At 47.3% G+C, this 17,979-nt stretch overlaps 1 protein-coding gene across 3 annotated transcripts in view; it reads left to right on the top strand.

Annotated features, from left to right (window-relative positions):
* The first annotated feature begins 5,884 nt into the window (after positions 1 to 5,884).
* The window catches only part of LOC135828160 (mucin-2-like), a 33,404-nt gene continuing 21,309 nt past the window's right edge, over positions 5,885 to 17,979 (top strand). For 2 of the 3 annotated variants that reach the window (XM_065340609.1, XM_065340608.1), the window contains exons 1-6: positions 5,886 to 6,518; positions 7,742 to 9,747; positions 10,884 to 11,033; positions 12,337 to 12,573; positions 14,928 to 15,049; positions 17,281 to 17,461. In XM_065340609.1, the coding sequence (XP_065196681.1) occupies positions 6,440 to 6,518; positions 7,742 to 9,747; positions 10,884 to 11,033; positions 12,337 to 12,573; positions 14,928 to 15,049; positions 17,281 to 17,461 (2,775 nt within the window). In that variant the 5' untranslated portion in view covers positions 5,886 to 6,439. Of the gene's footprint in view, positions 6,519 to 7,741; positions 9,748 to 10,883; positions 11,034 to 12,336; positions 12,574 to 14,927; positions 15,050 to 17,280; positions 17,462 to 17,979 lie in introns of all 3 variants that reach the window. The other variant, XM_065340607.1, reaches the window with a different exon arrangement.

Raw genomic sequence — 17,979 nt, 5'->3', positions numbered from 1 at the left:
CCCGTTCAACTGAGCAACCCCTAAAGGAGTCAAATATAAGCAGTCAATATACATGTAGCCCTAAGGAGTGAAATATGCAGGAATATTTGACTGCTTGGGTATGGTGAAAATCAATGGGAGTCAATACTAAGACTGAGTAAGAGAGTGATGATCCCCTGTATCAGTGTATGTAAGGCATGGATGGTTGATATCTTGATTTTTAGTGCGCTATTAGTATTTACCATGATTTACCAAGCCGAGGGAAAATATAGGACCTACATATGTCATTATAGCAATAAAAACTGCTTTATGGCAGTTTTCTAAAAAAAGTTATTGTGTTCTAGTCCATGGACCTCGTCTAAAAAGTAAGAAATTAACGAAATGTGATAGCCGAAAATTAAAATTTCACACAAAACCTCACAATAATCACGACACTTGAAGATCTAATAGTACGGCTTACAACACTTGTTTATTCCGACACTTGTACTTATACAAGTACATGTACTGCGCCAACATGCTTGCATATGAAAGAGGACCACGAGGGGAAAAGGTCGTCTCGCATCCTGTGTGTGATTATTGTGAGGTTTTGTGTGAAATTTTAATTTTCGGCTATCACATTTCGTTAATTTCTTACTTTTTAGACGAGGTCCATGGACTAGAACACAATAACTTTTTTTAGAAAACTGCCATAAAGCAGTTTTTATTGCTATAATTTCTTTTGTTTTTTGGCTAAAGGATATAATCAAGAGTCCATAAACATTTGTTTATGCACTCTTGATATAATTGTGTAACCAATGGAATGCCCTAATGATGGCCTACATGTAGCGCCTCTGCATGTTATTATTATTATTTTATTTATTTTACTAGGGTGTTTCCCACAGACCTATGTTCTTCTTACGGGAGCGACTATGTGTATCATATCAAATTCAATACCGTATTATACGCATTGATGTGCAAGCCTTTTCTTGCAGAAAATGGAACTAGTCTTGCATACATGTATTCATGTTCTTCTGCAGGGGAATCATATGGGTCGTGGCGGTGATACTTTTTTATACGCAAGTCATTCTGTGGATGTTGCAGAATTTCATGACTGTCATAAAATTGTCTTGTCTTTCAGAAAATTCAGATGTCCACACCCTAAATCACATTTACTTGAGATTTGTAACCAGGTGTGTGCAGCAGATGTTTTTGTTGATTCTGTGTTTATAATTGTAGTCATGGGTTGTCGTGATAAGGTCATCCGGCATCATATTGTAGTGAAATCGTAATCCTGTTGATGTCGATAAAACCTTTGGAAGCAGTTCAGTGACTTCAAAGTGTCCACGATTGTCTAAAACAACACAGCAAAGTAGGAACAATAAACATGCATTAAAATGTAAACAAATACATCGCTGAGTCCGACACCTCGTTCCAACAACTACACTGATCCTGAGGATATAAGGGGCAAGGATTATGGTTTTAGGTACTGAGAGAAACAAGGCACTCCATAATAGTAAAATGTTACACGACTTCGGGGGAGTATGAATGATATCCAGTCAAACCTCTTTAGGACGAACATCAAGGGACCGATGGCATTTGCTCTGTGAGTTTGTGTTAACCCTATTTTATAACGAGTGAATACAATTATTTCTCCAATAGAGACACGAATAGATTTCTTCTACAGCGAAAGATTCTAAGCCAGACCAAGCCATTGACTCGTCTTTTATGAAACAAATGAGTCACTGAACCTTTCTTTAGCAACATGACGGCAACTGAAACAACAACAGAGAAAATACGATACATGTATAGCACATTCTTGCAGGTACTACAAACAGATTGCAGATCGTAATTCTTGCTCTACCGGCACGCAACTTTATTTGGGGCAGTGCAATCTCGGCGCTATTCACAAATCAAACAGCCCAGACTCGAGTAAACAAATCCAATCGTACGAGATTTTCACGAGACGAGACTGTACCCATTGGCTTGTTTCGTATGAAGCAAACAAGTCACTGAATGCATGAACCTCTCCATAATGGAGATTTTCCCTGATATGCGAATTTATTTTGCATAGTACTCGACCAATGCGTCTTTGAACCTTTCCCTCCAGATTGGGAACTGCAAACGATGCTATGCCACTGCAAAATTCAGATTCTACCCTATGATCGGGGCACGGAAATTCCCGAATGCCGGAAGCAATCATGACCAGTGCCTTCCTTGTAACGTACCAATGAACAATGAACATGAGTATTTCGACAACACATCTATTTAAAGCCTCAGCAGCAACATAAGCCTTACCGTCCAGAAGGTGAACTCGCGTTCTTCGCACACTGTTGGCAAGGGCAAAGAGAAACGAATGGATCTAAATCCGAATAAAATCAGCACACGTTTCCGTAAATGAAAGGGTGAGCATAAGCAAATGAATCGAAGGAAGCTGGTCAACTCAGAGATCACCTGTCATTGAGTATTCCGTAAAAGGAGGCCTCGACAGCAGAAAAGCTAAATTTAGAAAAGAGATCCTGTCAGCTTTTCCATTATTAATTTTATTGTATTCCACCTAAAAATCAGCACACTTTTCGTGAATGAAAGAGTCAACACAAGCAAATGAATCAAAGGGAACTGGTCAACTCACCTGTCATTGAGTAATATTCCGTGAAAAGAGGTCTCAGCAGAGCCGAAGCGAAATAAGCCAGGACACGAAATATCCGAAACAGCTCATGCAAGAAGCAGTTCCAAAGAAGGAAGTTCCTCGCGCATGCACATCCGAAAATGGACTGCACTGCATGCAACACAATGTCTGCGCTGCCGTGCACAGCACGCGGCTACCACGCGTTAGTAGATCTAATACCGAGCACCTTACGTAGAAACTTACGTAGCCTAAGTGAAGTACCGAGGACCTTACGTAGAAACTTACGTAGCATAGCGGTGTCGTTTTTTCTGCCATGTGAACACAATAATAGAAAAGCTGACAGGATCGCTTTTCTAAATGACGTACTGTAATACACAGTGTACATCCATAGGGCTTGAAAGTGATGACGTCAAAAACGGCCAGGGAGTACTAAGTTGACATCAGATTTCTATTTTGGATCCACTAAGGTGTGACTTTGCTATTGCCTCAGTATGTGGGTGCATAGCAACCCACTCATGTCGTATGCAGGGGTGACTTTTACTTCGCCACCAGTTGTAACCCCGCCCCCAGTAGCCAAATCAGTCAGTTTCACTGGTAACATCACCTTGCCGAGAGTAAGACTTGAAATGTGCTTGGATCCATACAAAAACTGGATCCAAGGGGATCCAATTTTTGAATTTTTGAAATTGTTGCTATGCTGTGACGTAGCACTTTCAAGCCCTATTGCCCAATGATGGCGTGAAATGCATGCATAATAGTACATTAAAATTAATGTAGGTACAAAATCATTGTACATGCAGGGGTAGCCATTGGCGGACTATGCTCGGCCAATCGTCAAATTATGCTTTTGATTATGCCACAATTATGCCAACAAATATGCTGAATTATGCTCTGTTCCACTATGTATTCACGCTGTACATAGAGGATTTAGAAGCCACGCATACACACACGACCATGCCCTAAGCATAATTTTTGTCTAAACCGAAAGATTATGCCGACCTTACACGTTGGAATCCGTATAATTATTATGCAGGAGCATAATTTTTTGACGAAATCCCAAGATTATGCCAAATATTATGCCGGCATAATCCGCCAAGGGCTATGCAGGGGTGAAACGTGGGTATTATGTAAAAGTACATGATTGTACACACAAGGGACCCGGTTGGATCGTCAGATTCGTCACCGAGGAAACATGTCCGCTGCTACTCTGAGTTTCATGCCCATCATAGTCAATCTCCAGGCAATATTCATGTAACTACATTGTACATTAGACATTGTACATGTATCTGAAACGGGACAATCATGCAGATCACTTCAAAATGTACCCACACCCCACACTGCACAGCAAGCACTTTGCGGATTGTGCGGGGAGAAAAATTGGCAGAATTTCGTACTTTTTCTGGTAAGTTTCATACATGTACAGTCATGGTATTATAACCCAATACTAGTTCAAAACTACTACTGTAAAAGCCATAATTATATATATAACGAAGTGCTAACTCTAACGAGTTAACGAGGGGAAATCTGTCGTTAAAATAGAAATCGTTATACAGAAATCGATACATATACTGTCCTATTGAGCGTAGAGAATGAGTGAGAATCGTTACCTTTGGTACATGTAAACTAGTCAATTTTGGAAAATCGTTACTGTATATGCGCCTCGTTAGAATAATGGCTTTTACAGTATTAGATAAACCTTCTTATAGTTCACACATATGGTTAAATTGACAGCATGAAACAAGGTGGAGGACACTGTGTTCGGAAACAGTGACCTCACTACAACCTTCCAACGGACCGGGGCTCTGCCAACCGCGGAAGGTTGTAGTAAGGTCACTGTTTCCGAGCACAGTGTCCTCCACCTTGTTTCATGCTGTCAATCTAACAATATGTACAGTCATGTAACATTGCTACACGTCCATGTATGGTGATCTATTTTCATGCAGTCCACCAACAACACGTCATGTATGTATATGGAAAAAGACTCTTGGACAGCCTGGAACCTCTCTGTTTTATATGGAAAAAGAAATGGAGCAGAAATGGAGCAGAATTTAAGGAAGTACCTGCCATTAGCTTTTTCGACCAGAATCTGCCAATATATCGAGCATTATACGCCAATGCCTGGGTAGTGCTCTGTCCCAACTCCTAACCTGCGCGGATTGGTGGAGCGTTACTGCTATTATAGAAGCCTTGCTTGATAGTTTGACAGATTTTCGATTTCGGCAGCATGTTAAAAAGCGAGTACGCTGAAAGTTATGGCTGCTGTCAGGAGCACTGTGCGTCCTCGCCTTGTAACCATGGTAACATGCTGTCGAAATCCAACACAGCAGTGTTACTGTAGTACAGACAGTGAATTATTACACCCCGACCACCCCAACGAACTACTTCCCTGCCCCTCGGCTGCATGCTGTGATGTTTCCACTCTAGCTCTCGCTCAAGATCAAAGCACCCTTCTGTGAGTGTGACGCCTCGCGCCTTGAGTACGTCCATTGTAGCTTTGGCGGCTCACACGGCTCATTGGCGCATTTTAGTGTGCCAGCGTCCAGGTTTCCCTCCTCCTTCTTTCTCTGTGTGACTCTATCTCTTTCCTTCTCAGTCACGTGCACGTACATGACAATCCACTGCTCTTGTGTCCCATGCATGGTGAAGATCCACAGGCAGGGGTTTTAGATCTACTAGCTAAACTAAGCAGGCGTTTGTAAGCCTGTTACTGTAGTCTGTAGTGTTAGTGTTACACTTACAGTGGAATACTCAGCCGAATAGTCACAGGTGTGAAGTCGACCACTGAGGTCAGTGAGGTAACGACACACAATCAAATCATGACACTCGCTCAAGTCTAGACGTGTACTGTAGATCTACTGTTCGATAGTCCACCACAAAGAGCGAACTGGCACACGTACACAACTAGTGACAACACTCAACACAGCGATCAACGCGGGTAGAGCGTCTCATCTACTGACAGACTACGATGGTAGATCATGGGCCGGGGGCCTGGGGGGATGGGAGACCCCGTGACAGAGACTGAGTGTACACCTAGTAGATCTACCTGGCACACGTACCTGGGTAACAACGTGTGAAAGGCACGGAGCTAGCTGGGTGAGGTCCAACGAAAACAGACGGTGCTATATTTATATAATACAGGGAGAAGTGGTCCCGTCCACCGTAAAGAGGGCTCAACAGCGCTATAATTATATATTTCGTAAGTCTACAGCCAGGACCGGCGATAGTCGTCATTCTACATCAGTTCTGGTCATGACGCGACTATAGCCTACGACAAAAAACGGGGCTATGACATAGGTGCCCCAGATTCAGTGGTAATGGCCTGATTTGAAAACTCGAGGAGAAATCTCTATCACATCGTTCGTATCGTTCGGGCGCCTTGAAGCTGCGTGGAAGCGAAGAATAATGGAGCGGACAAAGCTGCATCCTACACTTCAAGTTCAAAGCTGGCAACGTGTTAGTTCGTCGGGATGGAAGCGAAGCAAATATCAAGCTTCACTGGCTATGTTAGATGCGCTCCCATACTATCGAAATTGTTCAGCGCTAAATCATGACACCTGGTGTTGCAGCGGAAAAAGTACTTTTCGCCCTACGACCTACTGCAGTACTCAGTACCGAACAGTCGCCTCGGAATCGCCACCAGGAAAAGAGAGACGGGAAGAACATCCGAGAAACCCTGTCGTGTTCGTAATGCATGCCGACGAGGCTCGGTGGCTGAAACATCGTGTGCGTCGCCATTCCTGCAGGAGGTCATAGCGTCGAGGACGTTTGTGGTGGCCGAGCGGCTGTTTGGGAATGTTGACAGAGAGCTAATAGCTTCCGGCGGTCTTGAACTGTGAGGGAAACGTGCTGAGCAACATGCCGAGTGTCGGGTGGTACATGGCCATTGTCGGTCTCAGTGTCGCTGTAAACAGTATCCTACTTGCCGGCGAAGAAGGTGAGCAAACAGAGGATTGTGTTCCTGCGTTCGTGAATACAGAGTAACGTAACTGTGGTTGGTGCACCTATAATTGTAGGCCCTTACGTTGCGAATATACAATGTTGTCAAGAGCCTTCTTCATCAAAACGAACGAAGGTGTCGAAGGATTCTTTTACCAGTTCACAGTTCCTCTTGAAGCACACTCTGTGCATGTGCCCTACAAAGTTCATGACTGTGTACATATTTGCTGTGCAGTCACCACAATTGGCACGCCCATAGCTTTAAGTTTTGCACTGCGCAGTTTGCACCCCAAACTGCCCAAGACTACTTCTGCACACCGTGGCCGTGAATGGCCACGCTCAAGCGCAGTCCTTGGCCTACTATGCACTTGAAATGGCACCTACGGGAGCCAAGTGGACACAAAACTAAACTAAGTCGACTGTACAAACAGGGCAGTAGAGTCGCGCGCTGAAGAACGGCGGAAATTATTGTTGAGGTCACCTTTTTCAGAAGCACGCGCATTTTGCCGCAGAGCAGTGTGAGAGCACGCGCTGGGCACCGGCCTTGTAATGTAAAGCCCAGCCAAGTGCGCGAGGCAAAACTTCCCAAAAGAGTCGCAGCGCGTGGGTCGTAGAAAAGATTACGTCACAATAATTTCCGCCGTTGGTCAACCCATTCGGGAGTTGCACATTCTTGTTTATCTACTCTTGATGTTATGCACCTCACCCTATGTATGGCAACCAACTACAGGCCACTCCGCTTTAAAAAGCGGACTTGCATAGCGAATTTCGTGATGTAGCAAACCATTGTCCATGTCCCTGTTTGAGCCAATACGATATTGACCCTTCGCAGTGAACCGCCTTCGTGTATGACTATCCAGTTCTTGTTGGGCTGCACGTTAGTGCACTCATACAGACATGTTGTAGTCATAATGATCCTGTTGCCTGGATTGTGGGTGAAAATGCTAACTGTGCACTGGTGCCTAATTTCTTATGCCTTCAGTTCTGAAATGGGTTTTGCAGATGACGCACTCTTCATGCACAGGCCATTCTTGCCATGTAAGATGTCCTCACGACGTGTTATTACGTATTGATACTGGTGTACACTTGCCGTGTGTGTGTGTGTGTGTGTGTGTGTGTGTGTGTGTGTGTGTGTATGTGTGTGTGTGTCTTTATATGCATACGGGTGTGTACATGTACATATATGTGCATGCCTCTGTGTGCTCGCCGTCTTGCCTGCAGTTCCAGGTGGCAACGAGGGGAAAGCCCCAAAACAGAAAGGCGTCATCGCCACCCTAGAACTAGTTGAATATGCTGATAACCATGGAAACTACTGGACCAGCCAAAACGACGCGGGGAACAGTCCAGCACCCGACTTTGTTCCCCGTTTTGATCCGATGCCTGTTGTGATGGCAACCGAGGATCCTCTCCCTGCAACGTCAACTCGGCCGCAGGCATCGATGAACATAGATAGTCCGGACACGAGGGAAGAGCAGGCCAGTGGGTCGGCTGACGTTGTAATCCCAGTGCACAAGGCATTCGGCTGGTACTACGCGCCGTGTCCCGTAGCGGACACCAAGGAAACGAATGGTGCCGACACGCACTCGGCCAGTGACAGCGATGACACAGCAAATACGGACATGATCCTCTCGTCTCACGCATCCGTTATAACGTACAACGCGCACACAGGCGAACGAAAGGAGACCACACAGCAGATGTTTGACGACAACGTGACCATACACAGGCGCTGCATTGGCCCCGGCCCGGCCCAGGCGCACGGCAAATCCAGAGGAAGGAGAAGTACCGCTGAAGAAGATCACAGTCGGCACAAGAGACAAGCATCGGTGAACGATCTCATGTTTGTCATTCCTCCGGTGCCCATTCCACCATTGTTCCTGAATGCCATGGCAACCCCTGCTACAACTGCAACGACTCCACCGGCGGAAACAACATCCACATCAAGTAGCATCAGCACAGTAGCCGAAACCACTGTGGCAACGTCTACTGCAGAAGCAACCAGCAACTCTCCCACAGTGGCCACTTCCGTGACTGAAGCAACGACCAGCTCACCTGCGTCAACTCCGCAGGCAGCAGTCGCGACAACAACAAACGAGCAGCCATCACAAACAAGTACTGCCATACCTACCTCTCCGCCACCGTCTTCACCTTCTAGCGCTCCGGAGAGCTCCAGTTCACAAGCCGTGACTAGCCCGGTTCCGACAACAGGCACATCAGTTGCCCCGGCAACTAGCACCATGACACCGACCACGACACCGACTACAACAAATGCACCGCCGACTACAACTGCTCCGCCCACGACCGCCCCCGGCACGTCGTCGACTACAGTTACCGTGACGACCGCTGCACCGACCACCACTCCCCCAACCACCACTCCCCCGACCACCATGGTTTCCACAACCACTATACCGTCCACAGCTACTGTACCGTCAACAGGCAGCACGGATTCTGCGTCCTCCCCGCCAACAGCTGCGACGACACCACGCACCACATCACCAGCGTCCACGACCGCTGCGCCAGCGACAACTCCAGCCAGTACAGCTGCACCCGCCGCCACAACCACCATTCCTACTACTACTACTGCTACAACACAAGCAGCACAGACTAACGCTCCAACAACGACCCCAGTGCCACCTCCAGTAACAACCACCCCGGCAGCGACCACCCCAGTGACAACTACAGTAGCAACATCCCCGGCATCTTCCACTGCAGAAACTACTCCAGCGACCACCGCAGCAGCGACCCCAGCAACAATGACAACAGCAGCAACGGCATCAGCAACAGCCAGCGGAACAATGGCAACGCCACCTTCCACAAGTCCTCCCGCGACCACTACCCCAGCGACAGCTGCTCCAACTTTGAGTTCTCCAACCGCAGCCGAGACATCCAACACTGTTGCACCGACAACCCCGGGGAATACCAGCTCCACTGCACCCACTAGCAGTTCAATACCGAGTACCATAACCGGCGCGATCAGCACAACAGCGGCGGCTAGCTCGACAGCAAGCAGCACATCAAACGACACCGTCGTCGTCTTGCCAACCGAATCTGACGTAGCCGAGACGACGATTATCCGATTGGAACCAGTGTCGGGCGAAACCGTCGGTACCCAGACCTGGAAGACGGAGCAGGAGAGCAGGCTCAGTACGCTACTGCGGGAAGGCTACACGGCGGACAACAGAAACCGCCGGAGAAGGAGAAGAGCAGTGCCGCAAGTGATCAACATCACGGTCAGTTGAGTGCTGGGGTTGTTTATTTGTTTGGCTTTGTTTTACTTCACCACAGGCACAGGGAAAATCTGCCTTCTCACTGGGCGTATTGCCACTGTTGTGAACCCTCTGGTTCTCTAAAGTATCAGGAACGAACGAGCACACAGCACGAGGACAACTATTTATTCTCAACAGTATATTTTGACGTCTATCGACTAACAATATTGAATAAATAACATTAAAACCACCAGGTAGTTATAGCGTGAAAATGACAGCGTATATGAGAAAAGCATACACATACAACATACAACTACAGCGCACACAGCAAACCGCACATAGCGCCTGTAGCGTATACCACGTTGTAAACGTCAGCGGTACGGCGGAGTCGGGATACAACTGCATTGAAAACGAACACAATGTCACAGGCGAGAAGGCCTTTCACTCTCGAGAACTTGTGGTTTCGCAACAGCCACAGATCTTGCAAAATGATGAAGGGTGTTGGGGACCTGCACAGTACTGTCTATGGCCAAAGAACTGGGAGGCGGTGAGCTTCCTAGCCTAGACCGTTCTTATTATCGTGTATTGCAGTCTATGCACTGTTGAGTCACCGTGTATGCATTGGTATGCTGTGCTTGGTGAAATGCTAGCCTGGTCGTTCTTCGGTGCCCGACAGTACTGTAGCTCTGTGCAATAGTGTGTTGCATCTCAGCAGGTTCTACTAGTGAGGGGGAACAATACTGATTTCACGGCAACTTCTATGTTGTAGCACAGGTAAAGAAGACCGGATGGTTCTGCGATAGTGACTTTTCTAATCATGGATCGTGGAATGCTGTGAGAGGACAAACATTGCAGCTTTAACTAGCTTGTGTGGTGATTTTGCCAAGTGTTAGTATTATGTAGTTAGGCAATCGGATAGCTATATACAACGGGGTGGAGAGTCCTTTTGCATCGCTTTGTTTGCTGGAAATGGCCTGCCTGCAGTATTCCTGTAGCAGATTGTTCCTGCTGTGGGTTTTTTGCTGCTGCTGCTATTGCTGCTGCTGCCACTGCTGCTGCTGCCACTGCTGCTGCTGATATTGCTGCTGTTTCTGTTGCTGCTGTTGCTGTTCTGTCTCTGCTGGTGATGTTGATTCACTTCCATGCCCGTGGATGTACAGGTTGTGTCGGGAGTTCTCTCGGCCAACGGATCGTACGTGGACACGTATTTTGTGGCCCAGGCCGATCAAGTTGACGTTCAGCCAAGCCAAGCCGTGCGTCTGATGACGCTGGTACCGGCAGTATCCAGGAACAGCATCATGGGAGCAACGGTACTGTGAATTGTGGAATTCTTACAGGGGCGCATCATGGCCGCATATTTGTACGATGGGTGGTGCATGTCATTTATGGTCATTTTGTGCATGCTGAACCTAGGTCGAAATTTCTAGTGGTGTGTATGTGTGTGTGTGCACGTGCCCCCCCCCCCCCCCCCCCCGTGCCCCATACGGGGCTATAAGTCTGTTCTCCGGCAGTTCCTAATCAGCCTTTGTCGCAATGAACCCCAGGCTGGTAACTACAGTCAACTTTGCGTATAACGACACTCGGCGGGGCATCCGAATAGTGTCGTTATTCTCGAATCGTCCTTATACCCAAAGTCTTATTATATGTATTACAGTTAGTTTGGACTTTGCTCTGGGCATGGACATTCTGTCGTTATTCGCGAATTGTCGTTATATCCGCAGTCGTTATTAGCGAAGTGGACTGTATTACAAGCTTATTTTCCTAATAAAACCCACAAACCCTAAGCACGCCCACAGTGGTGTCGAGATCCGGCCAGCTTGTCCATCCACACGCAGTACTAGAGCTGGATAAGCGTAGTCTGGATCGCTGACTACGGGTGTACATGATAAGAATTCCTCCCTGGTTTGTCTTGACGCGTTCAGGGTTATCTGCTTTCAGGATTATGATTGTTCTGGCAACCTTGGTAACCGTGATACCAACATAGTCAGTCATACCCAACTAAAGTGTCTATTTCCCAGTATAGATGTGACATCAAAAAAAGTATTCATAGATGTGACATGTAAGTTTTTTTTCTCCTATTTCTGGAGTGCAGAGCAGGTGTAGATAAAGAAAAGAATTCATACAGCGGCCGAAACAATCAAACATGCAATCTAAGGATTGTACCAACCTGCTGCTGCTGCTGCTGTTGTTGCTGTTGCTGTTGCTGTTGCTGTTGCTGTTGCTGTTGTTGTTGTTGTTGTTGTTGTTGTTGGTGGTGGTGGTGGCGGTGGTGGCGGTGGTGGTGGTGGTAATAGTAGTGGTGGCCGTTGCCATCAAGTGTGTGTGTGTGGTGATTGCATATGTGAGATCATTTGCAAGTCCACCCATAGTTTGGGGATTTCAGGGCGGTTCAATAGCCAATTGCGTCCTCTTTCCAAGATTCCTTTTGAGTTCCTCTCTCCCCTCTCCCGGGGAGATCCACGTGACCAGTTTTTGGCAGTTAGCAAGTACAGTACAAGTACAGTGTGTGTGTGTGTGTGTGTGTGTGTGTGTGTGTGTGTGTGTGTGTGTGCGTGTGTGCATGTGTCTGGCCACGTGAATTATTGCGCATGTGCCCCGTCTGTCCGTATGCAGGTGATCTCGTTTGCTCTGGTCACTAGCGAGACTGTGACCACTGCTGCGCCGACCACTGCATCGCCCACTGCCATCTCTACCCCCGGTAGTGGTGACAGCTCCGGTGGTCTACCGCCGCATATCATTGGGATGATTGCGGCTGCCGGAGTGCTGGTTTTGGTCGTCATAGGCGCCATATGCTGCTACTGCTATCAAAGAAAAAAGCAACGCGAAGACGAACGGAGGAGGGTGGCACTGGTAAGTCTGCGATGCATTTCTTGTTGGAGCCACGGTGAGGCGTCACTGCTATCTCTTCTTAGAACCACTGTGAGAGTTAGGACCATGGTGAGGCATCAGCTATCTCTTCTTAGAACCACTGTGGGAGTTAGGACCATGGTGAGGCATCAGCTATCTCTTCTTAGAACCACTGTGGGAGTTAGGACCATGGTGAGGCATCAGCTATCTCTTTGTAGAACCACTGCGGGAGTTAGGACCATGGTGAGGCATCAGCTATCTCTTCTTAGAACCATGGTGGGAGTTAGAACTTAGAACCATGGTTAGGGTGATGACCACTGTGAAGTGTCACTGCTATCTCTGGATAGCTCAAGGCCGTCACAGCCGGGGGCGGCTGCTTAGCCGCCCCACTTTTTCGGCCGTTTATTTTATTTTAATATAGCTATGAATAGGATGAAGGCCGCAGACATCACGCAACTACGTTACTTGTTCGACATGTATTTACTGTTTATTTTATAACAAAAATATTATTGAAAACCCATAATCGATTTTCTTGTTCCTATCATCAGTGGGAAAAATACGGAACTAAGGATACAACCAAAGAAACTGAAGGTAAGTACTGTAAACAAAATACAAGTGCAATAAAACCACTAGAGGAAACGCAAAAAGGTAACAAGATTACGTAACCAAAGGCGAGAAGGCGCTAAACGAAGTGTCAACCTACGAATACAACTTCAGTGCAACAACGTGCTCCTTCTGCTTACACAAAACAGGCTTATGAGTTATGAATACGTATACAAACTGCCTCAAGGACTTTCAACTGTTGGACATAACGCACACGACACAGTACAGAAAAATGAGAGTCATCATACACACTAAGACAGTCAGGACGAGATAACAAGTGTAGATACACAGCTGACTTCTTACGATCAACACATTCATCCGCCTTATCTCGCTCCTTCCCACCCGACTCCTCCTCGTCCATCTCATCATCCTCTTCCTCGTTCCGCTCGTCATCCTCACGATCATCATCACTACCATCATCTGCCTCGTCCTCTGTCTCCTCACCAACCGTTTCGTCATCCAATTGCTCTTCTTGCTCTCCTATCCTCTGATCACCTGTCTCATCCTCCGTTTCTGTACAGACCACTTGTCTCCCATTTACTAGCTGCTCGTCCCGTGAGCGGAGTTGTTCCTCCAGCTCCGCTTCACTCACTGACTCATGATCCTGCTCGACCTTCTTTCTGTTGGTATTGTCCACAACGCGCGGTCCTTGGCCGTTTCTGGCATAAATATCTGTGGAGTAGTTTGCTGTTGCCCTCCGAGGTCTCTGGATTAATGTGGGAGCCGTGGTAATTCGTGTGAGAGTTGGTGATGCCAGCGCGGGTGTAGGTGGGTCCACTGCAGCCCCCGCCACAAGAAGAGCCGGTGGGGGTTCTGGTGGTGGCAAGGGCAACGGTGGTGCTGCTGGAGTTGGTAACTTGGGCAGCCTAGCCCTCTCACACGGTACCGCATTTTGTGTTGGCTCAGTCTGTACCACTGGCACAGGGGGTGGGTTCTTGCGCGGTCGGCCACGCTTCGGCCGCTTGGATTTAGCTGCATCCGGCAGAATATGCAGTGGTACATGCTGTTTGATACGTGCGGTCAGGTGTTGAAGGTTCCTACCAACGTACCGGCTACCACAATTCCGGCACTCAAATTGGTAAACCAAATGGCTCAAAAGATGGGATGGTAGGACGTCCTTCCTCACCATGAACGCACGTATCGTCGTGAATACAGGAATGAAGTGTGCTGCGAAGTATGTTTTCAGCACTAGCGTCTTGACTGCGCGATTATGGGTTTTCAATAATATTTTTGTTATAAAATACACAGTAAATACATGTCGAACAAGTAACGTAGTTGCGTGATGTCTGCGGCCTTCATCCTATTCATAGCTATATTAAAATTATTATCTCCACGTAGATTGTTTATTTATTTATTTTATATTTATTTATTTTTTTAGCACGCTGCAACAAAGGGCGATGATCGCAGCTCAGCACAAACATGGCACATCTTTGCCCCCGATCGTGGTTTGTTGCAGAAACAAAAAAAGTCTTTCATTGCAGTTACACTGAAATGGCACCGAATCATTGAAATGCCTGGAAATACTTGTAATTGGGTTCAATTTTTGAAATTTTTTCCCAGGGGAGGGTAATGTTTGTCCCCGATGGTAGCGTCTTCTTGGTTTGTTGCGAGTATTATCCACCTGCTCCCTATGTGGGTGTAACCATGTGCGTGTGTGTTGTGTGTGTGTGTTGTGTGTGTGTGTGTACGCGTGTGTGTGTACGCGTGTGTGCGGGCACTTGCGTGCGTGTGTTGTGTGTTAATGCCCCCCACAGAGTCGTATGCACAGAGTAGAGAGCATGGTTCCCACTTTACCTGGCGAAGGCAGCGCTGTGGTAACCATCACAAGCACAGCACCCAAGTCTAAAACATCTTTCTGGTCTCGCTCCGGTACAAGGTAATCACCAGCATCTGTACTTCATCCACAGTGCTGCTCAATGAAATCCGATCGCATGAATCACGTGTGCGCCTTGCACCAGTTCCCGTCCCAGTGTTGACATGTCTATAGGGCGGTGCAGCGTCCGGCATGGCATTCACCCGCTGCATCGGGCCTCATCGAGCAGCACTGGACATGTACATCGCGAAGAGGAAGATGCTTGAGTGAAATTGTCCATTGTGCACTTTTCTGCTGGTGAACCGGGCATACACTGGCAGTCACGTACTGGTGAGCGCGTTGGGGTGGTGATCCCTCGCAGATGTATAGGTCAGGCCAATCCTGTAAAACAGCTGGTCTTAGCTGTACTGGAACTTAACCCTTTGCATGCTGGCCTGTTTTCCCCTATACTCTCAGGGGCGTAGCCAGGATCATGGTCAAGGGGGTGCCCATAATTATTTTCTTCCAAAAACGTTCTTTTGAGGAATCTTGTACATGTATGCATATTGCATGCATGCTAGTGCGGTGTACACCTTGAATTATTTATGTATTATGAATGTCTCCAGCTTGCAATTCCAACAATCTACTTCCTCCGCGTCATTAAAATTGTTGCTTCCCAGAGAGATTTTTCGAATTTATTTTGTCCACTCGAGGGGCAAAGAAATCAGCTAGAAATTGAGGCAGAGCATTGTCGACGGACCAAGCTTTAGTTTGTGGCCTCCCGCTTCGCTGCACTTGCAGCTAAGGTCGACGTCTTCATCAGAGTTTGAGGCAGACCCTTCAGCACTCAACAATACGCTTAAGAAGACGCGCGTCCAAATTCAGGTCAAGAAACTTCGTTTTCAAGCGATCCATGCCTCCAGGTGGCAGGGGATGAAGGCAAGCTAGCATTTTTCAAGTACACTGTAACGACCTTCCAGCGGGGTAGGGTAAGCAGTTCCGCACCTTCTTTCCTTGGCAAGCGCTTCGCTGATTTTTGTCGGTGTTTTCAGACCTGCTACCTCCGCGGCAACATGCGCCACAAGTAGCGTATTTTAGGAATTTGAGACCACTTTGTTCATGGAGTAACTAATACTTGCACACTGACTGCAACGGAAAAGTGCAAGCACGTGTAGTACAATGCAGCACTCGCAGATCTACGTAGCATGCACCCAGTCTGGGCTGAGGGCAGTCGCGGTTGTTTGATCATACAATGCATGCCAAGCCAGACCCATGGTCAACATTTTTGAGGGGGGGGGGGGTGCTTTGGCACCCAAAGCACCCCCCACCCCCCCCCCCCCCCCCGCCTATGCGCCTGACTCTGGCACTCCAGCGCACGGACCCTCCTGGTGGAGTGTGGGCGCATTGCTCCAAACGAATTTTATTCTCATTTCAGTTCACAGTAGATAGAATTTCATCATCATGGACTTGTTGGAAAGATCAGGACCAAGCGAATCCATCCTGGCAGCTCTCAGCTCCATAGCCCCACCGGGGCAACGTACATGACCTCTCCAAACTGGCCCACCATGCCTCGGAGCGAAGCAACAACTCAGTCGGCTGAGATCCACCCGCTTCATTTGATGTCCATAACGCATGCGCTGGGGAAAAGAGAAATCCCCTGGCATGCTCCGAAGCACGAACAAAAAAATTCACAATCGCTCCAGGCCGTGAATTCTGTGTTCATGTTGTCGCCGCTCAGTCAATCTTTATCCTGTCGCGAAGAACTATATAAATCTGGAAACTGAGCTGCAGACTAGTGATGTAACGAATGGTGTTTTCTTCGAACGAATATTCTCTCGAATATTGCTTTGACGAACGAACGAATATTCTATATTCTTGTGATGTGCGTCGATCACTTCACTCCATCAGGCCCAACATTCATGTTGCATACAGATCACATTTCCACTGGTTACAGATCGGATTTTACCCAGGAACAAGCTTCGCGGTACTCAGAAAATAATTTCGACACTGTCATCCTCAATACTGTTCAGGAGATGAAGGTTGGAGCTAAATAACACAACCAAAAAGTGTCAATTTTTCGAATTTTCGAATATCGAATAATGCTGCCTGCATTCGAATATTCTTTCTGGTGTTGGTATTCTAGAATATTCGAATAATTCGAATATTCCTTACATCACTACTACAGACCTTTCCAACGGCATGTCGTTTATGTTGCTGTTGCTGCTGATGCTGCTGCTAGCTGTGATGCTGAGTGCTGAATGGGGATCGATCCATGATGTGTGTGTATGTGTGTGTGTGTGTGTTTCTGCCAGCAGAAGTGAAACTAGTGTAAATAATCCAGCAATAGAGCTGGGCATCGTAGGTCCCAAACCAGCAGCAACACCAGCGGCAACACCTGCGGCAACACCAGCGGCAACACCATCAAGGACACCGTCATCAGCATCGTCACGAGCAAATCTCTTCCGCTCACCCAAAGTGCATGCCATATCACACGACGTAAGTCCTGGAACCTTGAATTTTTGAAGCATCTTCCATTAGCAATCAGAGGCTGTAGTTTATTATATTTTATTTCTAATTCCACAACGCAACAAATCATAAGGAAGACGATATAGAGGACAATGAAGGGCTAATAGATATAGAAGTGGTGATGGGGTACGAAGTGCTCAGCCGACCGGTGTCTCGGCATCACGGCACACCATACAGATAAGCCACAAGTGGAAACACCATTCATGTAGGACTTCACCTAAACTGCTACTCGACGAAATGCGGTCGAGCGAGTCACAACTCGATGCCAGTTAGTGTGTAGCCCTGGTCTTGAGAATGCTGGGCTGTGAAACCTGTCTAAGACGACCGCTCAAGAGACCTTCGTGGTCTCTTTGTCCAAGGCCATTTGACTGGAGATAGCATCCCTTGGTCCTGGTTTCAGTGATCCTTTAGGACAGGTGGTCGCCTTATCCGGGTGGTGGCCTTAATAGGTTTTAATGCACTGGGCTGTGCGCAGTCTTTACTACCAG

This window comes from Sycon ciliatum, chromosome 12 (assembly GCF_964019385.1).
Source record: "Sycon ciliatum chromosome 12, ocSycCili1.1, whole genome shotgun sequence".
Classification (NCBI taxonomy): Eukaryota; Metazoa; Porifera; class Calcarea; order Leucosolenida; family Sycettidae; genus Sycon; species Sycon ciliatum.
Note: the sequence above shows the minus strand (reverse complement) of the source record. Positions and strands in the feature narration are given on the sequence as shown.